The following is a 27,332-nucleotide window of genomic DNA, read 5'->3' as shown; positions in this document are numbered from 1 at the left end:
GGGGGAAGAGGGTATATGGTGAAACTTTTTTTATTATTTTGTCCATACTGAAATGTTTCATTTGGATGGCACGTTGCCAGATGTCGCTGAGGCGGCGACAGCTGGCACCAGACACAGTGGCGATGGATGTGGTGCGGGCAGTGTGCCAAGTTGCAGAAGCAGAGAGAAAAAGGAGGAGTGAACAGCAGTGGCGTCTACTGTGGAAGGGGGTGCGGCTTCGGCCTCCCTGACGCATGTTTCAGTTTTTGTTTTAACTGAGTTTTTGTATTTATGTTTATTTATTGCTGGGGGGGGGAGGGGGGTTTCTAGTCACTTTGTGTACAGGGTTTGGGGCAGTTTAGTTTTCATATGTACAGGTTTGGTGTGGGGAAAGTGAAGTGTCAGTTTATGTTTGTATTATTTGTATGATATTTGCTGCTGTGACTTTGTAATGTGTTGAATTGTAATGCTTTTTGGTGTATGTCTATATAATAAAAAATAACTTTTCAGTAGTTGGAACCTAAGCACAATACCGGGCAGAGCTTTGGATTCTTGCCCAGAAATAGCTAAGAAGAAGAAGAAGAAAAAAAACACACACAAAAAAAGAAAAATTTTTTAGATTGAATCAGGTTAGGCAGACTAGATGGCCCATTCGGGTCTTTATCTGCCGTCATCTACCATGTTACTATGTTACATATGTTTAAATAAGTTTACAAAATGATTGTGTGTACTCTTGAGTCAGTCCCTGTATGACATGTGGAGGGGCATAATAAAAAAACCCAAAAACGTCTAAGACCCCTTTTGGCCTAAGCCCCCAAAACCCTGAAAGTAGCAGCAGAGAAAATGTCCATTCTCAAAAAAATGTCCAAAATGAGGGTTTTTTTTTTGAGACTGGCCTACCTCTACGTTCTATAAACAAAACAGACCGACTCTATAATAGTAACTCAACCCACGAGGAGGACCCGTTATACAAAAATTAGCTCAGAGATATAAAACTCTAAAGAGGAAGAGGAAACCCCCTCTTGAGAAAAGAGTTTATCTTCCAATCATTGCTTCATAATGTAACAAACGAGTCCAACTCAAAGGTGTAGATGATTATGACTGTGTATATGTCTCAATAATGATGCAATATGCATTCAAAGAGCTTTCAAAAAGCAAGCAAAATTTTCTGCATTCAGGTGAGCACTAAAAAACTTTACATTCATACGGTAAGTTCTCAAAAATACTTATCAGGGTCCCGACGCGGCCCCGTTTCGGTGTCTACTTCAGGAGACCCCGTCTGGCTGATTGACTTTTGCTTAAAGATTGACAACCATGAGACAGTTGAATGTAAATTCGTTCAGCAAATGAAAAAAATTTTTGTGCTACCTCTACGTTCAGCAGTTTAATCGCCCAGACCACCACTACGTCTAAACTTAGAACACATTATCAACCAAAATATTGCCCAAGTCCCAAACGTCCAAAACAAGACCTTTTCGGCGAAGGAGGGGTCTGCAAAGTGATGGACTGAACACCCAGACATGGCACCTAAATAGTGGGGCACCTTACAGGGCACTGCTGTGAACTTCACAAAAAGGGTGCCATGTCATCATCTCACTACAGCTCCCTTATAGGTCACGGTGAGCCCCCCCAAATCCCCTAGACCCACTTATCTACCACTTAATAGCCCTTATGGCTGCAGGAGCCACTATTATGCCAGTACAATAGGGCTTTGGGGGTGTATAGGGGAGTACACAAGTTTCAGTATTAATGCAGTGATTACAGGGGCTTATGGGCATGGGTTCTCCTCTAACCCACCCCCAAGACGACTTAAGCCGCCTCTGTGCTTGACGACTAGACTTTCCTATGCCAGGCTGCCAGGTGATGATGGTCTGCAGGCTGAATTTTAAAGGTGTGATTAATATTTTTATGGGGGCAGGGGAGGGATCGGTGATCACTGGGGTAGTGTGTGGGGGTCTGTTTTATGTGTTTGCAGTGCTTATCTGGTGAGTTTAGGTGAGTTTTTGTGACTTAGACCATGTTTTACATGGTCTAGGTCACAACGTTCAAGTTCCATCTATGCTGGGCTGTATAACTTTCGGTTATACATGCTGAACAACTAAATCTAAGCCGGCCCAACTCCCGCCCTCGACACTCCTCCTGAAACGCCCCGTTTAGCTTTGGTCGTTCAGCGGCACTATGAAGGCCTAGGTCGTTTAGAAATACGTCCAAAACCCGTGTTTATTATCGGCACTTGGACGTATTTTGACAATGTTCGTCCAAGTGCCGACTTAGGCCGGTTTTTGGATGTTTTTCTCTTTCGATTATGATCCCCTTAGTGTGTGAGAAAAACCTGCGCAATGGCGTGTTGCAGCCACTTTTTGCTGTATCTTATTAAAAGTTCCCTTAAATTAACTAACTAACCCACCCAGGCCTGAATAAACAGCGTCAGGTATAAGGTGACATTTTGCCTCCGTTTTCTCGCAGGCGTTGCTCTTCCCATTGCCAGTCTGGGGCAGGAGCAGGACGGAGGCTTTCTTCTGGAAGGTGGCCCTCGGTCCCAGTCATTTCTTAGAGGGAGCTCCGAGCATCCTTCACTCCTGAGCTTGAGAACCACCCGTGCATCAAGCTCGGCTGCTCTCAAGAGACCCCTTCAGAGTCATTTCACATTTGCGTCAACAGGTTTTTCCTGAACAAGAAATCGGAGAGGGGAATGAATGTTTTTTGATTTCTAAAATTTAATCGCTGGATGTTGGATTTCTGTGTGATGTGAAATGAAATCTCCAAGGCACGTTCCAGTTCAAAGTATTTAGCCTGCATTTCCAGCTGCCCATCAGCAGACAACCAGTATAAGACTGGCCCCCTTGCTGTACTGTTTTGTTCTGGGCCCGTGTACGTGTGTAATGAGCTGCTGCCTGTTCTATAGATAGAGAATAACTTTTTTACACCTCACTATGTTATTGAATATGGGGTTGGCCCGGTGTCTCTTGAGTTCTAGGACTTGGTTGGGGGGAGGGGGGCAAGGGGGCTGCAGAAGCTGTACTCACAGCCCCCCCCCCCCCCCAGACATTTCTAAGGGGCTGTCTCAAAGAGTACCTGGAACGGCTGTGAAAAGGTTCAGTACATTACAAATGTCCAGGACACCATAAGAGAGTAAATATAAAGTGCTCCCTCACTACCACTTTCAAAGCTCTGTTTCTAAGTCTATAACAACAGAACTGAGGAAGATGGAGATTAGGTGATTTTCCCATGGTAGGAGGCCAGGATTAGAACTCACGAGATCTAATTAAGCTGTAGCTGCTAGACCAGGAGTTCAGAAGCCAAAAACTGGGTAATGCAGACTTGCATGGCATCAGGAACCGATATTGAGACAGTGGCAGAACAGACAGAAGGCCGTGTGATTGTGAGTCAGGAATAACCAACAGGACAGACAGACAACAGGCTAAACCATGGGTGGATTTTATAGTGACGCCTATCTGTCTCTGAGTTACAGACTGCTCTGTCTGTTTCTGGCATGTGGTGATGTTTCCAAACTAGGTTCAGGGCTACCACCCCTGTCTCAGGAACGCAGCTGCAAGCATCAGGTAGCCTGGCTCAGGTGGTTTTCATGTTGGGGTAACTCACACCTCTCTCTCTCTCTCTCTCTTACGTTTTCACAGGTCCTGGAAATCGAGCCACTACCACTACTTGTCCAGTGTTAAGCGATGGCCGCTTTCTCCTTGGCATGGCATTCAGATTAAAATCTCTGGATTTATCAGAAGGGGGTCAAACATTTCCTGAAGTGCTTCCTCTGCTTCTGGCCTTTGTCTGTGGGTCATTGTGAGAAGAAAGAAGCCTTCTCTTGCTCTTGGGTTTGATTTGCTAGGAATGCATCGCAAGACGGAAACCAACATACGCTTCATCTAATACAGATCTCCAGGACTGCTTCAGAGACACAAGAACTGGAAACAGCACTTCTCTTGCCTTTTGGAATATTTTTAAGTGGGGCTTGGCGTGAGGGAATTGTGTTGTCTTTCTCCCTTTGTGGTTTGTGTTTCTTGGCTTCTCTTCATATGGCTTTCACACAGCAATCTCATAGCTTCACCTGGAAGTTGTGTTTCTTGCTCACCTCCGTAGTAGGCCTCAGCCTGGGCCTGGAGTTTATGGGGCTGCCCATCCAGTGGGCTCGGTACCTTCGCTGGGATGCCAGCACGAGGAGCGACTTGAGCTTCCAGTTTAAGACCAATATCTCATCTGGGCTGCTGCTCTATTTTGATGACGGCGGGGTGTGCGACTTTCTCTGCCTGTCCCTGGAAGATGGGAGGATCCAACTTCAGTTCAGTGTGGATTGTGCCGAGACCACCGTGACCGCTGACAAACAAGTCAATGACAACAACTGGCATTTCCTGATGGTGAGCCGCAGTAACCTCCGCACCGTCCTGGTGCTGGATGGAGAGGCCAAGCCAGGCGAGGTACACCCCCAGCGCCAATACATGAACATTGTCAGTGACCTATTTGTGGGTGGAGTGCCACAGGATATCCGGCCCACTGCCCTAACACTGGAGGGCGTCCACAATCAACCAGCCTATCAAGGATTTATCCTGGACCTGAAATACGGGAACTCTGAGCCCCAGCTTCTGGGCAGCCAGGGGGTCCGACTGGACATGGAAGGGCTCTGCACTGAGGACCCCTGTGAGAATGGTGGGGTCTGCTTTCTCGTGGACAAAGAGCCCACCTGTGACTGCTCCACTACTGGATATGGTGGAAAATTCTGTTCTGAAGGTAAGAGGGACCCCTGCTCCTGCTATGAGCAACACACCAAGGGTTAATACTAGGCCAATGTCATTCTGTGGTGGTTCACAGCGGTTACTGAGGTACCTCACAGGGAATCACAGCTTGACACCATGTTACTGATGTACCACAGAGCAATACGGTGTTAATCATAACAGTTCCTGGAGTGGTATACTGAGGTACCTCAAAAGATATCACTGACCAATACTGTATTACTCATAAGGGTTGCTGTACTATTACTGAGGTACCTCTCAGGGTAATCACAGCTTGACATTGCATTACTGTTAAGATACGGTAAACGAGCTGGCTGGCTCTCTGTTTATTTCTGGCACACCATTCCAACATAGAGTTAAAAATAAACCTCTCAAAACAATATATAATCATCTCTTTCACTTTTTTTAATTAAGCAAATGAAGAACTGCTTGATCTAGAGTGTAAGCCTTTTGGGGACAAGGAAAATAGCTCCTCACCCCCACCTACCATAGAAAAGCACAAGTTTAATAATGGACGCTGCCTGAAATGAAAGCATCCGGCCGTACACCATTGCGCCATCTGACGCAGTACTGCGCTTTCAGGTCTCTGCTTCAGCATCAATGCACCGCCCCCAGCGTCCACTGGTGCTCGTCTTTCTGCACCTGTAAACGATTAATAGAAATCACGGCGGAGTTGAAGTCTTATTACATCCGCAGAGAGATGCACACTAGAGCAGTGTTTCTCAACTCGATCCTGGAGTCGCCCCTTGCCAATTAGGTTTTCAAGATAGCCACAATGAATAGGCATAAACTTAATTTGCATATACTACCTCCATTCTATGCAAATTTCTTTCATGCATATTCATTGTGGATATCGTGAAAACCTGACCGGCAAGGGGGTTATCCAGGATTGAGTTGAGAAATTGCATTAGAAGTGCGCTGACGCTGAAGCAGAGGAACTTGAAATGCGATACTGTGCCAGATGGTGCACTGGCATGTAACCTCCTGCTGGCGCGAAGAACTGTCCTCAAGATCCTGGCAAAGGACAGAGCGGTTTGATCATGTGTCCCCTCTACTCTTTCACTTTCATGTCCTGGTAGCCTGTCATCCACACACTGAGGTTCCACTCTGTCTCTCTTTTGCATGGCAATCCACAAAAACAAGGTAAAACAACCCCATGTAGGATAAACCAGAACAAGAAAATGAGTGAGGAAGGGACTGTGTACCAGAGGCATACCTAGGGTATGTGACACCCCCTGCCATCATTTTTGACACGCCTTCTCCCAAATGTAAAAAAAATATTTTTAGTAATGTTCCCCCCAGGTGCCAGCCATGAGGGGGGTGTTCCCGGCCTAGGAGTCATGATCCGGGAACTTCCCTTCTCACGGCCCGGTGCCAAGGCTCTGGATAGTCCCCGTGACCCAGCATGTTCCCAGCCTTCTCTCCCTTTACCTTCCATGAAGCTGAAAAAACTGCCGGCCTCGGCAGTGATTCAGCTTCGTTGCCTGTGGCTCCCCTTCCTGCTTTCCGTGTCTGTCAATGACGCAACTTCCTGTTTCCGCCCGGGTGGATTGCAGAGGCAGACATGGAAAGCAGGAAGGGGAGCCACAGGCAATGAAGCTGAATCACTGGCAAGGCCGGCAGTTTTTTCAGCTTCACGGTAGATAAAGGGAGAGAAGGCTGGGAACATGCTGGGCCACGGGGACTATCCAGAGCCTTGGCACTGGGCCGTGAGTTGGGAAGTTCCTGAACCATGACTCCTAGGCCGGGAACACCTCCCTCATGGCTGGCACCAGGGGCAGACCCCCGCCACCCTCTTGGTATGCCACTGCTGTGCACATCAGCCTCAGAACCAATGAAGTCGATTAAATGTAGTCACGCATTAAGACATATCACATGTACAAATGCTGAAATGCAGTCAGTTTCCTTTACTCCCGGACCCAATACAGTCCATGTTTCGGCTTCAAATAGAAAGCCTTCTTCAAGGGTGAAAGTGTCAATCCAGAAGATGGCGCCATAGCACTTCAACATCTAGAAGAAATGCTCCGGGCTTGTAGTGAGATACAAAGGAGCTTGGAAAGCGATTGGAGACACAAAATACGCGCTCAGGAGGCTTCGTGGCTGTACGAACGTGAGCAGCGTAAAGACTAAAAAGATGTTTAAGTGCTACAATGCCATCTGCTGGATTGACACTTTCACCCCTGAAGAAGGCTTTCTAATTGAAGCCGAAACCCGGACCAGGAGCAAAGGAAACGGACTTTGTATTTGTACATGGGCTATGTTTTAATGTGTGACTGCATTCAATAAACTCTTTTGCACTGGGGTTCTTCTCTGTCTTTCTATTCCACTGTATGCAGTAGGGTTCCACTTTGTCTCTCTACTGCCCTGTACGCACTGGAGATGCACTCTGTGTCTCTTGACTTCCACTCAGTGTGTCTTTTGCACTGTACACACCGTGTGCCATGTTGTCTCTCTAAGTTTATAATTTTAGGGTCCTTCATGCACTCTTTCTTCCTCCTGCTACTGTTCTCCAAGGTTGGATTTGGTTCTTCAGATCTCTACCTCCTGATTTCAGATCACAATCTTATCCTAATCCAAGTTCGAAGCTGTTTCAAAGACTTGGGATTTCTCTCAGGCTTTTCCAGTTGGTTTCATCCTGGCCTGGCAGTGGTATAATATTTCTCCCTGTTGTGTTGTTGAAAGTTATTCCCCCTTTCTGGTTGTTTTTTGAGTTTTATTCTGTCCTTCCTTTCTCTCTCATTCGTTTTCTTTGAGGGGCATTTTCGAAAGGACGTCTAAGTCCGGCTTTGGATGTTTCGAGATAAACATCCAAAATCGGGTGGAGAAAATGTCCATTCTCGAACCCGCAAGATATCTTTTTTCCCCCCCCAAAATGACCCAGCTAGACTTTTTGACCAGCTAGATGTCTAATATTTTTGCCATTATGGAAAAAAAGTCCAAATTAAAAAAATCTAAAACAAGCCATTTGCATGCAGGAGGGGCCAGCATTTTTAATGGACTAGCCACAGAGACATGTCAGCAGGGGGCACTGCTGTGAACTTCACATTAAGGGTGCCAGGTATACATCTCACCATAACCCTTGTAAACCCTCCAAAACTCCCCCCCAACCTACTGAATGCATCTGTCTACCACTCCAATAGCCCTTATGCCTGCAGGTGTCACCTATATGGCAGTGCATTGGGTTTTTGGTGGGCTCACACTTTCCACCACAAGCGTTCTAGTTAGGGTAGCCTAAGGGCCTGGGTCCCCCCTCTCTTCAGTCCACTGCACTGACCACCAGGCTACTAGGACTGGTCATAATATCTGCAGCTGTCATCGAGACAGATATGGACTATTTCATGCAAATATTTGGGGCTGGGAGGGGGCTAATGACCACTGGGGGAGTGTGTGGGGGCCATATTTTCATTACTCCAGTGGTTATTTGGTCAGTTTGGGTAAGATTTTGGCCATTATTTGTTGTAAAAACAGGTATAACCCAAAACATCCAAATTGTGTCCTGGATGTTTGTAAAATGTTTGACTAGCACTGAAAAACATCCAAGTGCTAAGTCCGCCCTAATCCCACCCAAAACATGCCTCTAACAAGACCCCTTATGATTCAGACGCACTGGAGTCAAAACATCCAGAAAAACATTTTGAAAGTCAGCTTTGAAAATGCCCACTTGGATGTTTTGAGTAGTAAGAACATAAGAATAGCCTTACTGGGTCAGACCAATGGTTCATCAGGCCCAGTAGCCCTTTCTCACGATGGCCAATCCAGGTCCCTAGTACCTGGCCAAAACCCCAGGTGTAGCAATATTCCATGCTACCGATCCAGGGCAAGCAGTGGCATCCCCCATGTCTTTCTCAATAACAGACTATGGACTTTTCCTCCAGGAACTTGTCCAAACCAGCTACGTTATCTGCTCTTACCACAACCTCTGGCAATGCATTCCAGAACTTAACTATTCTCTGAGTGAAAAAAAAAAAAAAATTCCTCCTATTGGTTTTAAAAGTATTTCCCTGTAACTTCATCGCGTGTCCCCTAGTCTTTGTCATTTTTGACGGAGTGAAAAATTGATCCACCTGTACCCATTCTACTCCACTCAGGATTTTGTAGACTTCAATCCTGTCTCCCCTCAGCCGTCTCTTCTATCTTTTGGACGTCTATCGTTTTTGAAAATGAGCCCCTTAGTCTGTATGATTATACTCATTTTCTTCCAAATTGCATCATTTTTTGATTTTTTTTTTTTTTTTTTAATTATCTGTGGCTCTGTATACTACTAGGCAGTTAGATTATTGTAATTGTGTCCTGATCTCTGTCTTGTAGTATGATTGATTTTGTCACGTACGCTGCTTTGATGTGAATTTTTCGAAGAGCTATGAAACATTAATGACATGTAGATGGGCTGGAGAAAGTCTTAACAGAGATTTCGGCAGTTGGAACCCAAGCACAGTACCGGGTAAAGCTTTGGATTCTCGCCCAGAAATAGCTAAGAAGAAAAAAAAAAAAATAATAATAATTTAAATTGAATCAGGTTGGGCAGACTGGATGGACCATTTGGGTCTTTATCTGCCGTCATCTACTATGTTACTATGTTACTATCTTTTGGTCCTTTTGACCAAGGAGTTGTTCATTTGTAAAAAGTGAAAGAGATTATACAATGTTTTTGAAATGTATTTCTGGCAAAGACTTTTTCTCTTTGGCCCCAAGGCACCTTGCCCTCTCTACGGGAGGGTCCGAGGATGCGCAGCAAAGGGAAACAATTTTGATGCCACTGGTGAGAGCTGGTTCCCATCCAAAGAACGATTATCTACAACGTTAATGGCCATCCTGGAGCTAATCCTGGCTGGGATGCTGATTCAGTTACATGCTTTCATGTGCTGCTACTTCAATTTCCTCTCCCCCCCTCCCTTCTGTTTGTTTTATTCTGTTTTGTTAATCCAGTGCTGTGTCTCGTTGGCGAAGCGGTCGATACCGTTTTGTTTTAATGGCTCAGTGCGATGTGTCCGGTTTTAATAACTTCCCTCCGCAGGGCTGTGCTGTAATGCAGCTATTGATTTGCTCCAAGGCTGGGAAAGAGTGAAGCCACAGAAAGTGCTCTGTAATCCTAGGGCGATTTCGCTGCATACCTGCAGCTGTCACATTCTCTGCCCATGGTGGCCTATGGGCTAGCACGGCAACTGCTTCAGAAGCCGGGGATTTAGGCTGGTCTGAGTGAACTCATCACACCAGTAGACATAGTCCGAGCGCAGGCAGTTCAGGGTCTTCCATCCCAATCCATTCTGGGAGTTGTAGTCCTTTTTTTCTGAACCTCCGATCTGGAAGACCACAGTTAGATTTTAGGCTACTCAAGGCATAAACAATCTCATGAAAGTCAACAAACCTGTCTATAGTAAGCCAAAAGTCTCCAGGATGCTTTGGACAACAGTTAAAAAGGCAAACCAGGCCATTCTATAGATTTAATTAGTGAGCCAGAGATGCCAAGTTACTCATTTCCAGGTCTGGAGATTTTGGGTCAGGCCTAGACTTCTGAGTATTTTATCCTGATACAGGGATCTCAAAGTCCCTCCTTAAGGGCCGCAATCCAGTCGGGTTTTCAGGATTTCCCCAATGAATATGCATTGAAAGCACTGCATGCACATAGATCTCATGCATATTCATTGGAGAAATCCGGAAAACCCAACTGGATTGCGGCCCTCAAGGAGAGACCCCTGTCCTGGTACATTATAAGATTTCCAATCTGATTTCGATGAGAAGGATTGGGCACTACAAATCCCATACTGCTTTGGGATATAAGGTCCAAACCAGGACTGGCCAAAGTCTCCAGCCTGGAACTGGGTGACTTGGCATCTCTGGTGAGACTGCCATGAATAGGGTTACCATATAGCTCCAGAAAAAGGAGAACGGATTGAGACATCCAGGTTTTACTTCCATTGCTTTCAATAGAAGTAGAACCCAAATGCGTCCTCTATCTGACCTCCTTACTTCCGTTGCTTTCAGTGGAAGTAAAACCTGGTTGTCTCAATCCATCTTTCTTTTTCTGGAGCCACAATCATAAGGAGTAGGACAGAATTAGCTAACTGGCTCCAGACTGGCCAGTCCTGGTTTCCTCTCTCTCTTTGACTAATGGCTTGTAATCTGTCTGTCTGCTTTTCTGCCATTCTTCAGTGGGAGTGGACTACTTGTATGGTTACCATATATAGCTCCAGAGAAAGGAGGATGGATTGAGACATCCGGGTTTTACTTCCATTGAAAGTAAAACCCGGATGTCTCAATCCATCCTCCTTTTCTGGAGCCATATGATAACCCTAAATACTTGGCACATGACAAGGTGATTGCTCATTGTTTAGAGCTGCAGCCACTCTCTTGTGCATCTCTGAAATATGACAGGGTTTGATTAATGAGAGAAATGGGCCAGACCTCAGCCCATAAGTTCTAGAAAAGCTGACTCAGACTGATGTGAGAACAGGAACTGGTAAACTAGGGTTACCAGACGTCCGGGAAAACCTGGACATGTGTGCCCGGACAGATTTTCAATGTCTGGTAGTTTGTCTAGGTTTCCTGAATTTGGGGCCGTGTCTGGAGGTCCTCATCACGTCACATCTTCTTTTGCTTGGAAGCCCTCCAGACATTGTCCTGAACTTTTGAAAGGAGATGAGGGGGACCGGGGCAGAATGGGGCAGGGCCACGTGGAGAAGAAATCAGTGAACCCCATGAATGTGAAATAGAGAGCAGCAATGCTACCCAGTTGCTGGAGTGGGATTTTGTGGGTCAGTTCTGGGTCTCCTAGAAAAGTGGTATTTGCAGTTCCTGATTCTGCAGTGCTGCCTTTCCCATAATGCATCTGGACTGGCCTAAAATCTCTCTTGAAACTGGGTAGCGGTAGCTCTGAAAAGAGGAGGCCAGGCGTTCAAAGGGACTGCTGCCATAAATTCCCTCTAGTGCAGTGTTTCTCAACTCGGTCCTCAAGTTTTCAAGATATCCACAATGAATATGCATGAAATACATTTGCATATAATGGAGGGAGAGCATGCAAATCAAGTTTATGCATATTCATTGTGGATATCCCGAAAACCTGACTGGCAAGGGGGGACTCCAGGACCGAGTTGAGAAACACTGCTCTAGTGCCATGGTGGCAGCTTAAGGGTATTGCACCTAACCAACGCTCAGCAGCAATATTCAGCTTCTGCCTATATAGTGTTTAGGATGTGGCAGCATTTTTCTGGCTTAACTTAAACCGCCTGTTTGTACGGTACATAGAGTGGCTGAGCGTTCTCTGCATCTGTTCAGCGCTGCTGCCTGTCCACAGGGTGGTGCTGGTCCTGAGCAGGGAATTGTTTGTTCAGTGCTGAGTACATCACTGACTTGCTTTGCCTCTGGAGGGCTTGTTCAAGCGATTTCAGGGTTTCTTTCTGCGGTAGGGATACAGGCTATTAGGTCAGGAGTTCCTGATCCAGTCGTAGGACGCACCCAACACGTCAGGTTTTCAGGATAACCACGAGGAATAAACAGGACAAAGAAGTGCATGCAGTTCCTTTCATTGTATGCAAATCTCTCTCATGTATATTCATGGGGAATTCTCTGAGAACCCATCTGGCTGGATATGTCCTAAGGGCCATGTTGAGAACCCTTGAGCCAAATCCAGGACTGGATCAGCTACTGCGTGTGGGAAGTGAAGTGAACCAGGAAAGGTGGAGGTGCAGGTAGGGTTACCATATGGCTCCAAAAAAAAGAGGATGTTTTGAGATATCTGGGTTTTACTTCCATTAAAAGGGATGGATAGAGACATAAGAACAGCCTTACTGGGTCAGACCAATGGTCCATCAAACCCAATAGCCCGTTCTCACGGTGGCCAATCCAGGTCCCTAGTGCCTGGCCAAAACTCAAAGAGTAGTAACATTCCATACAGAATCCCAAGGAATAGCAAGATCCCAGAATCCCAAAGAGTAGCAACATTCCATGCTACCGATCCAAGGCAAGCAGTGGCTTCCCCCCTTGTCTTTCTCAATAACAAACTATGGACTTTTCCTCCAGGAACTTGTTCAAACCTTCCTTAAAACCAGCTACATTAAGTGCTCTTACCACAACCTCTGGCAACGAGTTCCAGAACTTAAGTATTCTCTGAGTGAAAAAATATTTCCTCCTATTGCTTTTAAAAGTATTTCCCTGTAACTTCATCGACTGTCCCCTAGTCTTTGTAATTTAGACATCTGCGCTTTACTTCCTTTGAGAGCAATGGACGTAAAACCCGGGTGTCTCATTCCATCCTCCTTTTTCTGGGAGCCATATGGTGACTCTAGGTGCAGGGCCACAGATTCAAACTAGCCCCTAAAGAGCCTGGAAATGGGGAGTCTCTCTGTGTTGGGTGAGGTTAGGTGCTGAGAGGCTTCTGAAAGCCGCCAGCTCTTGTGGTTGCACTAATTGAGCAGAAAAAGTGCTTCTAAGAGCTTCGCAGGGCATGAGAAGACGCTGCAGCTGGCTCCAGCTTTCAATGGTACGTGATTAGCCTCTCAGCCCCCTCTCCTGATTACAGAGAGGGGGAGGGAGAGCCGAATGGGTTCCTGGGCTCATTTCCACAGTCTCCTCCAGCTGAAAGAAACCGAGACTGTTTTCATTGCACTGCTCCACCCTATGTTGGTAAGTATATTTAGAGAGAGATTAAACCACAGCTATTCGGAACGTAACTGGGCCCCTGGCACCGTGCCACATTGACAGTGAAGGCACAGGGCTAGCTTCCCAGAAGGCTCGTCTCGTACACTGGTGGGCAGAGCTGCCGAGTTATCCAGGCCATCAATCCCCAAAGCAATGTGGGTTTGTAGTTCTTGATTCCAGCAACCGAATCAGTGCTACAGACCCCATCAGGCATTAGAACAGGGCTGCCAGAAATCGTGGACTGGACTGTCTTGGAAAGGGTGGCTCTGGGGGGTGTATTCTCCAGTCGCTGAATCAGCAAGCTATAGCCCTGCCGTATCTTACTACATAAGACTGTCACATGTGCTCATGACCAAACGCGCAGGCGTCCCTTCGCTTCGGCAGCGAGAGCCACAACCTCGGCGGCAGCTGCTGCCCTGTTGATGAGGACAAAATCAGGAGAGGTCTTTTGAAACACATCCAGAGGCTGGCAGGCTACATTGCTCTGGGGTCCTGCTCTCAGCCCAGTGATGCACCGAGCGTTTGCAGGTAGAAAGGGTCTCGCTTGCTTTGTTGCACGTGTTACATCAGTTTCTGTTCATTCACGGGGACTACCCTCGTCTACCTCTGCTCCAGAGCCACTAACGGGTCAGGTTTTCAGGATATCGCTCATGGATATGCAGGAGAGAGGTAAGCATGGCTACTTCCTCCTCAAAACCTGACCTGCTGGTAGCCCCGGCGAACTGGAAGTGAAGACCCATTCCAATTTCAGTCCTGCTATGTCCAATCTTCAGTTAATTATGTGTGTTGTTCTTTACAGCTGGTCAAAATTGATTATTCTATGTGCTCAAATCATCTGCTTCTGTGAAAGCAGCAGCAGGGGTGGTGCGTTCGTTCTGAGCGCACGTTCTGTGTCCTCAGACCTTGGAAAAATGTGCACAAAGGACAGACGGAAGGGAGACGGACAGCCAGAGTTCCCCCTGCGTTCTTCAGCACATTCAGCCTCTCTAAACTTCTGTTTCTTTTCAGCGCCCCTTCTAGTGGGGGGAGAAGGGTTCGGGTACTGGGGTTGAAACCTCGCGACCAGCCCCTGCTTGGACCTGACCCAGATCCTGCACCTTCTCAGGGGCACAGAAGGCTTCCGTGCATCCCAGAGCCAGAACCATCGATGGAGCGCACCTGTGAGGTTCTGGAGGGCATTTGAAGGGTCCTCCAGGGCCAGGGCTCTCGGCTCTTGTGTCCAGCCTTTCTCACTCTCTCGAACGTTTCTCTCTTCTGAAGGGTAACAAAGCTTGCCTTTCCTCCCAGGCAGGCAGAGTGAACTTGTGAAATGCTGTTTTCTGCTGAGAGCAATTCTGACAAAGGCATAAGTGTGTTGTCCCGCAATCCTTCAACGCAGACATGGTTTGCACCTGGCCTTAAACTGAGAGAGATGAATCATTACAAGAAGCAGGGGTGGTGGGACGTTAGCTGAAAGCTATGTTCAATGCACACATATTACACAATACACCTATGTGGGGTAGTTTGGTTACGGGACTTATATGAAGTGTCCAAACATGGTATCTAATTTATACTTATTGCATGAAGGGAACCGAGATGCCTCCTTAAGTGACAGATGAGCACTTTTTCCTCGGAAGATGGCAACGTGTGTGTTTGTGGTCCTTGTCTATATGCTGCATATCACAGCTCTGCCCGGACTGTGTCTCTGGGAACAGCTGCACATGGATCCTGTGAAAAGAGGTATAATCATGTGGTTCCCCCACTTTCCATGTATGCCCCCCATATTCTCTGTGTAAACCTGCTTTTAACATGGGAAAATGCTTCTTAAAATTATCCCCAGACTGCACACGGATCCCGTGTAAGGAGATGTAACCTAGAGGCTGACTGAATTTCAGTTTCAGTTACGCCAAAACTCGCCCCAAATCTGTTTTCTTCCCAGTTTCAGCCCAAAAGCCATGGCCATACTCTCAGTTTTGGACAAAACTGGCTATGCATTTTCGGTACAATGTGTGCGTTTTCCTGTTTGTCTTCCTCCCTTATAAACAGGAGTTACCTTTCCCTCCTGCCCACCTCGGCCCTGTCTTACAATCCCTGACAGTCTAGGGCTGTAGTCAGGGCAAGAATGATCCCCAGGCCCTCCTGCCCACACCGTCTGTGCTCTCCAAATAGCTGGCAGTACCTCCAGTGGCAATCACACAAGACTGCCACAAGAGGTCACAGCAGCCATTTTGACAGTGGAGTTGACATGGGCAAGAGTGACTGGGGATCCTTCCTGCCTTGATTACACAAGGGAATGTAAAATAGCTTGGGTGGCATAAAGTCAGCTATTGTAAAATCATTGTAGTTTTTAGTTGCAGTTTTCATTAGCTGAAGTCCACGTGTATAGAGGCTATTTTGGTTGGAGGTAAAATATGGTCTTTCATTATTTACATTATTATTTATATTGTAGCTTGGATTCTATTTAAGCAAATGTAAAGAATTTCCAGGCTCTGTTGAGTATGATGAAGACGCAACGTTTTAATGAAACATGTGGTGTGCAGAGCCTAGATTCTATGAGAAAGGAACCTGCAGTGATAGTTTTCAAGTAGAAGTACCGGTAATCATATGGTGTTAGTAGGGAAATTATATTACAAGGAAATGAAATATATATATTAGAAAATAATATAGTTCTCACATTCAGTAATATCAATGAGCTTTTTTATTCTGAATTGTGTATCAGGTTGGTATAATATCTGCAGTGTAGACCAGTGTCTGGACTTCTTTATCCTATTTCTTTATTATATTTAAAAACTTACCTCCTTTTCTACAAAATTGCATTAGCAGTTTCTAGCGAGGGGAGCCGTGCTGAATGACCTGCGCTTCTCCCGACGCTCATAGAGTTCCTATGAGCGTCGGGAGCAACGCGGGTCATTCAGCATGGCTCTCTGCGCTAGAAACTGCTAGCCTAAGGCCCTGATTGGCCCGGTGCTTAAGGCCCCTCCCATAGGAGATTCCCTTGCTGCGATCAGTTAAGCGGCTGCGTCTAAGAAGGTAGGAGAATTGCTTGGCAGATCTTAAATGCAGGATGGCACTGCTGTTGCTCTTTCACTGCTCTGGGCACATTGCAACTGCCATAAGTTGTTAAACCCCCCAACTCGGGTTTCACGATTGACTTCCTCAGGAGGGGCACAGGGACCGGACACTCCTTCACCCGGTTGACAGGTAACTCTAGCGATGTCGAAACCCGGAGCAGGCCCAGAATTTGAAGTTCCAGCCAACCAGGGTCGACCATGATGTCAGACGTTGGGTGCGGAGCTTCAGTCAGACGTTGGGGGGCGGAGCTTCAAAAGAGCAACAGCAGTGCCATCCTGCATTCAGATAAGTTATCTGTCTTTTCCTTGTATGTTATTAGCAGGTGGCAGATGAAAAGGATTCAGGTCCCAATTCCTGCCCCATACTTTCTCTGTCTCTGTCATTTGTAAGTCAGGTACCTGGGGACACATCTTAAAGACCAGAAATCGTCTTCCAAAACATGTCCGTCTTTTATTATGAGTTTCACATCTTTTATACGAATCAGGTTTGTCAGCATGTGACGGCATGTGACGTAAATACAAACCATTTATGGAAAGTCACATGAAACTTTAAACACATCAGCATTTTTCCTAGCTAGAGATTGAAGTCCACAGAGGGTCAGAAAAAGCCTTAACCAGCAGAGCTTCTTAACTAAATCTGTCTGTAAATACGGCTTAACAAAACAATTGAATTCACTTCACATTATCTCTGTTTAAACATTACCTGTCCTTGTACCATCTTCAAAGAAGGGAAAGATAAACAGGGCCTACCTTTGCATCTTTAAACAACATATGCCTAAGGACACTTACTAAAGTTCTGATACGTGTCCGTTCAATTCCCCTCTTACGTCATGTAAATGACGTCATAAATACACAGCATGAGCTGGAAGGGAGTGATACCCTAGGTATGTCTCTCAAGGAGGGGTCTTTTAGGAGCTGTAATACGAATAACACAGTACATGAGCAGTCAAGACAAGAGTGCAAATAATAAGAGATTATAACAATTACCCAACCCTGCATTCAACTAAAGTGCTGATCCCAAGAATTAGATAAATCAGAGTTACATTTGGACTCAGCAAAGAGGTCTGCTAATTTCTGAATGTCCATAGTAGGACCTATATTGTCAGAAAGAACAGTACAACAGCATAAAATACTGAGGAGAATTTAACAGAATTCTCAGCTAGAATCATATCTAGGGCCATATGATTTTGAGAACCATCTGAGAAGTGGAGCCTAATTGATCAGTAATACCTTGCAAGGCGTCCCTAGAATAGTTCACAAAGCGTTGCTGATTATAATAATTTTAATTAATCCGATCAACATTCTTATTAATAATAATAAAGGGAATAAGGAACTCAAACCCAGCCTTAACCTGAGCTCGGGCCTTAAATTCATCTGGGACCCCTCTTGGGACCCCTATAGCATCTATGTATACATGTGATCAGATTTATATCAAGACAAATAAAAGGAAAAACCATGTGAATAGGAAGGATGCCTTTCAGAAAGAATATGCAGAAGCATAGTAACCTTAACTAAAGTGCACTGGCCTATCCACTGGCTGGGTAGCTTAACAGGGAGCCAAAAGTCTCCATAAAGCCAGTAAATATCAAATCTAATGCAGCAACAATAGGGCATACCTATGAGCCAAGACAGAACAATAACCTGGGGGTAAATTACCTAAAAAACTACTCTGTGTCAGATTAGAAACATGACATGTGTAATTGCCCTTATAGATGGTAACGGCAATATCAAGCTTTTGTTGTCCTGGCAACAAAGGGTATTTAGAACACTGCAGTGCACAAAGAGGATAGGTAAAATTAGAGGAGATACTGATAAATAACCCAAAAAGGCATGGTTGGATACCAGGAGGGAGGTCCAGAGGTACGGTTCCTAAATGGGGTCTAGCTTGAGCACATATGTAACAATTACTCTTATTATGTTGATCAGCAGTGAATTTCATCCATTCTAACCAAAGGTTACGTTCTGAAAACCCTACCTCAACAGCCACAATATCTTCAAAAGTGGGATTGGCAATAGCCATCATGTCAGTAAGTTTATTGAATGTAGGGGCCAGTGGGTTAGTATTTTTTGGGGCCCCCACAAAATGGCGGGAGAAGATGAGTGGAGGTAGATAGATCCCGTAAGAAAACTGATGGGTCGGATAGCTAGACCCACCCTTAAACCACATGTCCATAATGTACATACCTTCATCAGTAGGTCTAGGGTTGTCAATAGTAAGAGAAAGCTTAATAATTTGTGGAGGAACACTTTTCCTATAACAGTGTCCAACCTTATGAAGGGTCATACAAGTAAGCAGTGATTTACCATTTTGGTCCACTGTTTTTCAGGGTATTTTCTAGTTTATAAGCCCAGTCAGTATTAATATTCCACCCTACCACTCCCCAGAATGCACACTTATCCCCCCAACGTAAGTCAGTAACATATACATATATGTCCTTAGTTTTAGGAATCTCTGAGGACCAATGGCACAGCCTTGGGATATCAATTGATGAACAGTCCACAATGTCACAGGAGAAGGTGGCAACTTGCACACTGCTGGAATTATACCATAAGGTAGCATACTATCGGTCTTTTCTGGATTCCAATTGAAGGACAGCCTTTGCGAGGGAGTAGTCCAGCTTGACGTCGTGTTCGCAAAGAGGTGTCGGGGGTGCTGTTTACAGCAGGAGTGTCATTTACAGATGGGTATGGGCAGAAAGTGTCGTGGACCCAGAACACATCATCCCTGTAGACCCAGTTAGAAATGATCCATACAGGGAGAAAAACTAGCAGCAGCGGTGCCAGTAAGAGAATGATAAAGTTGGTAGAATGCTGCAATGAGATCATCATGTTGTTCCACTGGAGGAGGTGAAATCTGCGCAGGGAAGACTTGCTTCTGGGGTTTTAGGTTAACCCTCTTCAAGCGACTTGCGTGGATCCAAACAGGAAACTCCTCAGTGAGTGCAGCGGGCCTGGTCACAGCGATCACAGTAGTGGGAAGGCCAAAGGGGAAATCCGTCTGCTTCCGATCCTTGGAAAGCTGCTGGATAATCACCAGGCTGGAAAAAATGGGTAGGAATCTGTGGAGAGAAAGGAGAAGTGCAAGACACGTTTCTTTGAACAAGCCCTAATATTTCAATTAGCTATTCCTCCTGTATCAAGGGAAAATCTACCCATGGGGCGGAGAAAGGTCATCCCGTGAGAATCTCAAAGGGAGAGCAGCCAGATGTCTGTGCATACAGAAAGAGATACTTGAAAAGAGATGCTTGGAAAGCATTCCAAATATCATTCAGCAGCTGTACTCCAATGTGATCCAAATAAGAGATAGAAAACAAGAGAAACCATGTTGCCTGTATTGAATGTGGCAACATGTAACAATACCAATTCATTCACTTAGCATAGCCATGGCAAAAGAGAGACAATACTCACTTACTTAAGGTTCTTAATTGAACAATCCAAAAGGATATGTTTTTATCGTGCTGCATATAACTATTATGCACTTCAGAGAGACCATACTGATGTACTGAATGTATTCAGAAATGTATGGATCATATGTAGGGAACACCACGAAATAAATGCTGTATAAAATAAAGCTTTTTCTTATAACCCCTAACTAAACTATATTCAGAATATAAAAGCTAAAAGTAAAAGAACATTGCGCAGTTAGGCTAGTAAAAAGTGGAAAAAGAGCTCTAAAAATGGCCAATATTATGTATCCTGGGGTACCCACTAAACTAAAACAAGTAGACATGGCACAGACAAAACATAAAGTTTTTAAGCGTGGAGCTATTACTCCATCTGTCAAGTGTGCAGGGCTGAATTTAACTCTGCAAATAAACACATTGATATAAAAAAACCAAAACAACAAATAATGTATATCATAACCATCTCATATTTGAAAAAAGGCATAAAGCTAATGTCTCTTTGGAGCGTCTCTATCTCTGCAGTGATAAAGAGGACCCATGGAAAACATTAGAAATATCTGTGCCAAAACGGATCTGGGATGGCTATGTATAAATCCGGAAAAAACATTTTAAATTAGCAACATCCTAATTTCAGCTAAAACAATAGAAAGGAATTGTATTTTCCAATTTATTTTCAATTCACAACCGTGCCAGTTGTAATTATTGAGCTATATATATCTCTGTATCAAGGAGCAAAAGGTCAAGAATGAAAATATCACTAGCAAGAAGTTAAAATGTCGAGCGAGCACTACGATAACCAATACCATGATATTGGGCAATGAATAAGGGAGAGCTAGAAGCTGGTATCCAGGGTTTCCCCTCTTTGCACCAAAGTCCGTCTAAAAGGGCGGCTTTGGGCACCTGCCAAACGCCAGGCATCAAATTCAGAGGAAGCTGTGAAAAAAGAGAGGAAGAGAATCCTGTTCACCCATGAGACCCAAAAGCCCATTTAAAAGAAGAGCTTGAACATCGTGAAGAGTGTGAAGGGTAATGAGGTGACCTAGGGTCAGAGAAGTAACCATCTCTACCACCATAGCACAAGCAGCCAGGGCTTTCTTGAACAGGAGTGACTATAAAAAAAAGGCAACAGAGCGTAACTTACCGCCATGTTCTCCCTTCATGGTGTTACAATAGTCCCAAACAAAGAGATAAAACATGTGGGCATAAGCAGGAAAACCCAGACTTGAGCTAGAAACCAAAGCACATCTTAAATGTCCAACATTTTATAAGTCCATCTGATAAGAGCAGTCATTTCAGAAACCAGGGTCTGTCTCAAAATCTGGTCATAAAAGGAACAAGCAGAGATCCATTGGCGGCAGTGACCAATCATAGCAAGAAAAGTAAGCATGTCTTTCTTGGTAGCTGGGCGGGGCAGACCCAGAACAGCAGCAATGCAGAAAGTGCAGATTTTCCTCTGACCATGAGACAGGACAAAACCCAGGTATTTCACTTCAGATATACACCAGTGCAGTTTATTTCATGACACCTTGTGACCACACACAGACAACCATTATAAAAGGTGAAAACTATCAATCGGACAGGTCTCCTGAATTATGGAACACAAAAAGTTGTACAAAATGAGAATATGACCATGAAGGGCAGTGCATGACTTTGTAGAATAGCCCGAAGGACATTCCACACTAGGTATACTGTTGCTTAAAGGTGAAAGCAGCCTCACCAAAGGGACTAAAAATAAAACATTCTTTAGGAAAATGACAGAAAAAATCATTGGCTGCCGATGGAATGGTGGAAGAAACATAAGTGCAATGAGAATTACCAAAACACTATCAGCCCTAAATCTAGGACGAAACAGAGAATGCCATCAGCTTTGACAACAAGAGCGATGGGCGTATTATAAAAAGAGATGGTGGTTTTGATAATGCCGGAGAAAAGTCAAGAGACAAACAGTGGAATCTCACCTTACTGCTTGATAAAACCAAGAATGAGTAACTTCAAAAAAGCACTATAGGGGGTCAGTGGAAGCCCAAACAGAGAAGTCTGGGGGAAGGGACAAAAACATTCATGCACAGACCCTGATAATGAAAGCAAAGAACAGATTAGCTTTGCTCTGCACAAGAAAGAAAACCTCTAAAACGGAATTTTTTTAAACGCACAAAATTAGTCAGGATCAAAAGGAAGACAAGAAATAGTGCTTGTGTACAAACTACAAGGGAAAGATCTTAGACTGATTCAACCAGCGCTTTCAATTCATTCCACATAACAGCATGTCCTACCTCAGTATTAAAGATTGGTGACACAGAAAGATGGGAGCTGAAGGAAAAATGTCATACACACACACAGCCGTACAAGTCTCATTTGTCTAGGAGTAAGTGCCTTTATGACTCATTACAAAAGCAATATAACAATGCAAAAATATTCGCTTATCTTACCTTATAAGCGAGGTACAGTAATAAGAGACAATAAAATCTTATACTCTATAAAAGTTTTTAACCTTACAAATGACAGAGTGGGCAGGGGGGTTCTATAAATAGTTTCATTCTTCCCGAAAGAATGGCAGCTGCTTATATATATGAGGGGCGCTTACCGAAAGTACCCCGAGATTTTTCCCAAAAAAACTCCATAATAGAACCCAAAGCTTGAACTTAAAATAAAGGGTGGGTACAGGTCACCACTACCCAGTGAGTATTAAAGAACAGAAAAAATTCAGAAATACTCACAAAATACCGGTGATATCATCTGCCCATCCCGGACAAGCCCCCAACTGAAAAGGATTCAGGTCCCAATTCCTGCCCCATACTTTCTCTGTCTCTGTCATTTGTAAGTCAGGTACCTGGGGACACATCTTAAAGACCAGAAATCGTCTTCCAAAACATGTCCGTCTTTTATTATGAGTTTCACATCTTTTATACGAATCAGGTTTGTCAGCATGTGACGGCATGTGACGTAAATACAAACCATATATGGAAAGTCACATGAAACTTTAAACACATCAGCATTTTTCCTAGCTAGAGATTGAAGTCCACAGAGGGTCAGAAAAAGCCTTAACCAGCAGAGCTTCTTAACTAAATCTGTCTGTAAATACGGCTTAACAAAACAATTGAATTCACTTCACATTATCTCTGTTTAAACATTACCTGTCCTTGTACCATCTTCAAAGAAGGGAAAGATAAACAGGGCCTACCTTTGCATCTTTAAACAACATATGCCTAAGGACACTTACTAAAGTTCTGATACGTGTCCGTTCAGCAGAGACAGTGAACTTGCTGTGATGGTCCGTGACTTTTCACGAGAGTTTGGTTATGGGTCTGAGCGTTCACTTAGAAATCTAGAGTCACTGTGTGACCATAAAAGTATTTGCTTGTTTATTTAGGTGGAAATAAGGTGATTATTTTTTGAACCCTAGCATTAAGCCACTCTAACCCGTAAGTTCTGTGCTCTGCTGCCATTCGCGTGCCTCGGTGTCCACTTTGCCGTGATTTTCGAGAGGCAAAACTGACTTCCAGCCCAGGAGGCTTCAGACGTGCGGAAGACTTTTTCATAATACTGTAAGAGGTTTATGCATATGAGACAACAATAAGCAACGGCAATCATGCAGACAACGGGATATAAATGGAAGCGGTTTCAAATTAAAACTGGAAGGGCCATTCAGATGCATTAAAATACAGCCTAGCCCATATGGAGAGTTCTGCTTGACCTCTCTCTTCCAAGTTTGAGCTGTTTTTGCTTCATGTTACCAGAAAGGATTAACTTAGTGTTTTTTAGGTGTCTGAGTGAAGTTCTGGCCTGGCAGGGAGTCTTAACAGGCGCATAGCCAGACTGCAGGCGTAGGGGAAGCCCCAGCCCATAAAACTTTGCAGTGACCTGACGTAGTTGATCCGATGGAGCCCTTAGACCAGATGGAAATGGCTTAGGGTCCTGGGTGATATCGCCTGCTTCTTGCGTGGAGACTCTGAGGAGATAGTAGATTCCCACGTTCCTGAAACATGTACTTGTGTCTTTTAATTCTGTTCAGCACGCAACGTAGAATGGGTACAATTCGCAACCTGGATTGAGAAGAACAGACCCCAAATCTGGCAGTGAAAGGGTGGGAGGAGTAAATTATACAGCATGTAGGGACAGACCACTGGAAATTCCGTATTACCGTAATTGCCAAATTAGAAGCAATAACAGCCACTGTTAATTAATCCAAGTAAAAGTGTTTCTTGCATCTGAGTCTGGGAAGGAAGAAGCTCTTGATTAAAAGATTTGTAACTTCCTGCTTCACTGTGTAACATTTCCTCGCTCTTTTTAAATTAGATGCTGAGAATTTGCATTTTCTAAGAGGAACTAAGAATGGGTTATTTTTTTTTTTGCTCCTTCTCTTTAGGGGGGGTCAGCAAATTCTGTACATTCAGGACCATCAAACAAACGTTTAAATAGAGTACCCCCATTCTATGACATCTTAATTCCTTAGCTATAGGATGCAGCGTACAACTCTGACCCCTGCAGGAAGATGGTAGAGCCTTCAGGTCATGCACTCTGACCCCTGCAGGGAGTGACTGGAGGGCAGAACACTGAGGCAGGAGAAACTGAAGGGCTGAACACCAAGGTCACGCACTACGGCCCTGTTTGGAAGAGATCAAAGGTCAAAGCTCTGAGATCATACATCCTAACCCCTGAAGGGAGAGATCTGCTGGCAGAGCACAGAGGTCATGTATCCTGAGGGCAGACTACTGAGGTCATGCACTCTGACTCCGCAAGGAGAAGTCTCAGCACAGATAATTGAGGTCACGAATTCCAAACCTTCAAAGACAAATTGAAGGGCAAAGCATTAGAGTCATGCACTAGACCAGAGGGCTAAGCACTGAAAACCTGCACCCTGATTCCAGCAAGGTTAGGTCTATGGCAGAACATTGAGATCACATACCCTGACCTTGCAGGGAGAAATTGGAGGGAAGACTTCTGAGGTCATGCACTCTGACCCTCCCTGGGCAGTGACTCCTAACACAGAACCCAGCATCACATAAGTATAGTTCGGGCTCCTCTTTCCCACATGCATCACTTTGCACATTAAATGTCATCTGCCATTTTGATGCCAAGTCTCCCAACCTCACAAAGTCCTCTTGCGATTTTTCCCAATCCTCTTGCGATTTAACAACTGTGAACAACTTTGTGTAATCAGCAAATGTAATTATCTCACTAGTTATTCCCATCTCCCATCTCTAGATCATTGATAAATATGTTAAAAAGCAGCGGTCCCAGCACTATTTACCCTTTTCCACTGAGAATATTGACCATTTTAACCTACTCTCTGTTTTCTGTCTTTCAATCAGTTCTTAATCCATAATAGGATATTGCCTCCTATCCCATGACTCTCTATTTTCCTGACAAGTCTTTCATGAGGTACTTTGTCAAACGCCTTTTTGAAAATCCAAATACACAATATCAACTGGCTCACCTTTATCCACATGTTCATTCACCCCTTCAAACATGATGGCAGATAAAGGCCAAATAGCCCATCAATCTGCAATAGATTGGTGAGACAAGATTTCTGTTCACTAAATCAATGTTGGCTTTCTCTCATTAATCCATACTTATGTATATGTTCTGTCATTTTGTTCTTTATAATCATCTCTACCATTTTGTCCAGCACTGATGTCGGACTCACTGGTCTACAATTTCCTGGATCAACTCTGGAACCCTTTTTTAAAATCAGCATCATGTTGGCCATCCTCTAGTCATCTGGTACTATGGTGGATTTTAAAGAAAAATTACAAATTACTAACAATAGCTCTGCAAGTTCATTTTTTCGTTCTATTAGCACTCTGGAATGTATACCGTCCAGTCCAGATGATTTGCTACTTTTCAGTTTTTCAATTGACCTATTGCATCTTCCAGCGTTACAGAGATTTGTTTAAGTTTCTCTGATTTATCAGAATTGAATACCATTTCTGGCAGTAACTCCCTGTCATCTTCCTCAGTGAAGGCCGAAACAAAAAAATTCATTTAATCTCTCTGCTATGGCCTTGTCTTCCCTAAGAGCCCCTTTTATCCCTTGGTCATCTGGCAGTCCAACCGATTCTCTTTTTGACTTCTTGCTTTTAATATACCTTAACAAGCACAATCTTTTTTTCAAGATTTCTCTCACTTCCTTATTAGTGTCTTGCATCTATGCTGTTTATAATTATTTTTAGTCAGAACCTTCTTCCACTCTCTGAAGGATTCTCTTATGGCAGTAATAGCTTCTTTCGCCTTACTCATTAACTACGCCTGCTGCAGTTCCTCCTTATTTCATACATGGAATATATTTAGTCTGGGCTTCCAGGATGGTACGTATTTTTGAATAACATCCATACCTGATGTAAATTTTTGAGCTTTGCAGCTGCTCCTCTGAGTTTCTTTTTTACCATTCTCCTCATGTTATCATAGTCTCCTTTTTTAAAGATAAATGTTGTATTGGATTTCCTGTATGAATTTACTACAGAGATTATATGAAATCTGATCATGTTATGATCAATGTTATCGAGCAGCCTCAGTATTTATTTAAAAGATTTCTTAACCGCCTATAACTAGGTTGGTTTTACAATAAATACAGCAACTGCTTCATATCAGCCATTATTTACGGCACTCAACAATGCATCAGTACCCCAATAATAAATTAAATAAGGAAACTCCTTTTATTTTACTGGAGAATTGGCTTGTGGTCACGTCAATTTAGCTCCCATGATTATGGGAACCAATCTATTTATTTATTCCATACTGTTCTCCCAGGGGAGCTCAGAACGGTTTACATGAATTTATTCAGGTACTCAAGCATTTTTCCTTATCTGTCCTGGTGGGCTCACCTGGAGCTATGGGGGGATTAAGTGACTTGCCCAAGGTCACAAGGAGCAGCATGGGATTTGAACCCACAACCTGAGGGTGCTGAGGCTGTAGCTTGAACCACTGCGCCAATCACCAAGGTACCCATCAGAGCTGTTTAAGTTAAAAGGAGCTTGTTGATGTTTAGAATAGCATTGGAAGTGATCAGGTGACCTCAATTAAAAAAAACTTCAGTGGAAAGATTTTATTAATTAGACAATAGAAATCAGCAATGTCCATGGCTAAGAAACAAGACTTTGCCAATCAGCTTGGGCATGTCCACCCAGCCTGAAAAAAAGCTTTTTTTGGTGTTTATTTTAAAGTTAGACTTAATGTTCTTTTTTTTTTAAAGATTATAGTTCTTATCCTTCAGCAGAAGATCTGGCTTTTTATTTCTCTGATAAAATAAATTTTCTGTTGTTCCCAATCAAGATGTACTCTCTGTCGCTTTCAATTCTGATCTTGGGATTCTTTTCCCTTTCTAGATTCAAGAAAGATAGTCATTAATTAACAGAATGCTTTTTTTTTTCCTGTTTGACTTATAAAAAGTTGTCCTGCATATTTTTTGGCTGGTTACTTTCATAAATAGCTGGTTGAAAATTGGTTGTTATTTGACTGAACTGTGTCAAACAATACTAACTCCTATTCCTAAACAATTTACTTTAAATTTAACTCGACCTTCC

The 27,332-nt window shown here is 44.1% G+C and overlaps 1 protein-coding gene across 1 annotated transcript in view; it reads left to right on the top strand.

Moving 5' to 3' along the window:
- Nucleotides 1-27,332, top strand: part of NRXN3 (neurexin 3) — a 1,772,673-nt gene that overhangs the window by 90,583 nt on the left and 1,654,758 nt on the right. Inside the window, exon 2 of the mRNA XM_033952014.1 lies at nt 3,618-4,719. Coding sequence (XP_033807905.1) covers nt 4,011-4,719 — 709 coding nt within the window. The 5' untranslated portion in view covers nt 3,618-4,010. The remainder of the gene's footprint in view (nt 1-3,617; nt 4,720-27,332) is intronic.

Source organism: Geotrypetes seraphini, chromosome 7 (genome assembly GCF_902459505.1).
Source record: "Geotrypetes seraphini chromosome 7, aGeoSer1.1, whole genome shotgun sequence".
Lineage (NCBI taxonomy): Eukaryota > Metazoa > Chordata > Amphibia > Gymnophiona > Dermophiidae > Geotrypetes > Geotrypetes seraphini.
The sequence above is the reverse complement of the archived record's forward strand: the minus strand, read 5'-3'. Positions and strand labels throughout refer to the sequence as shown.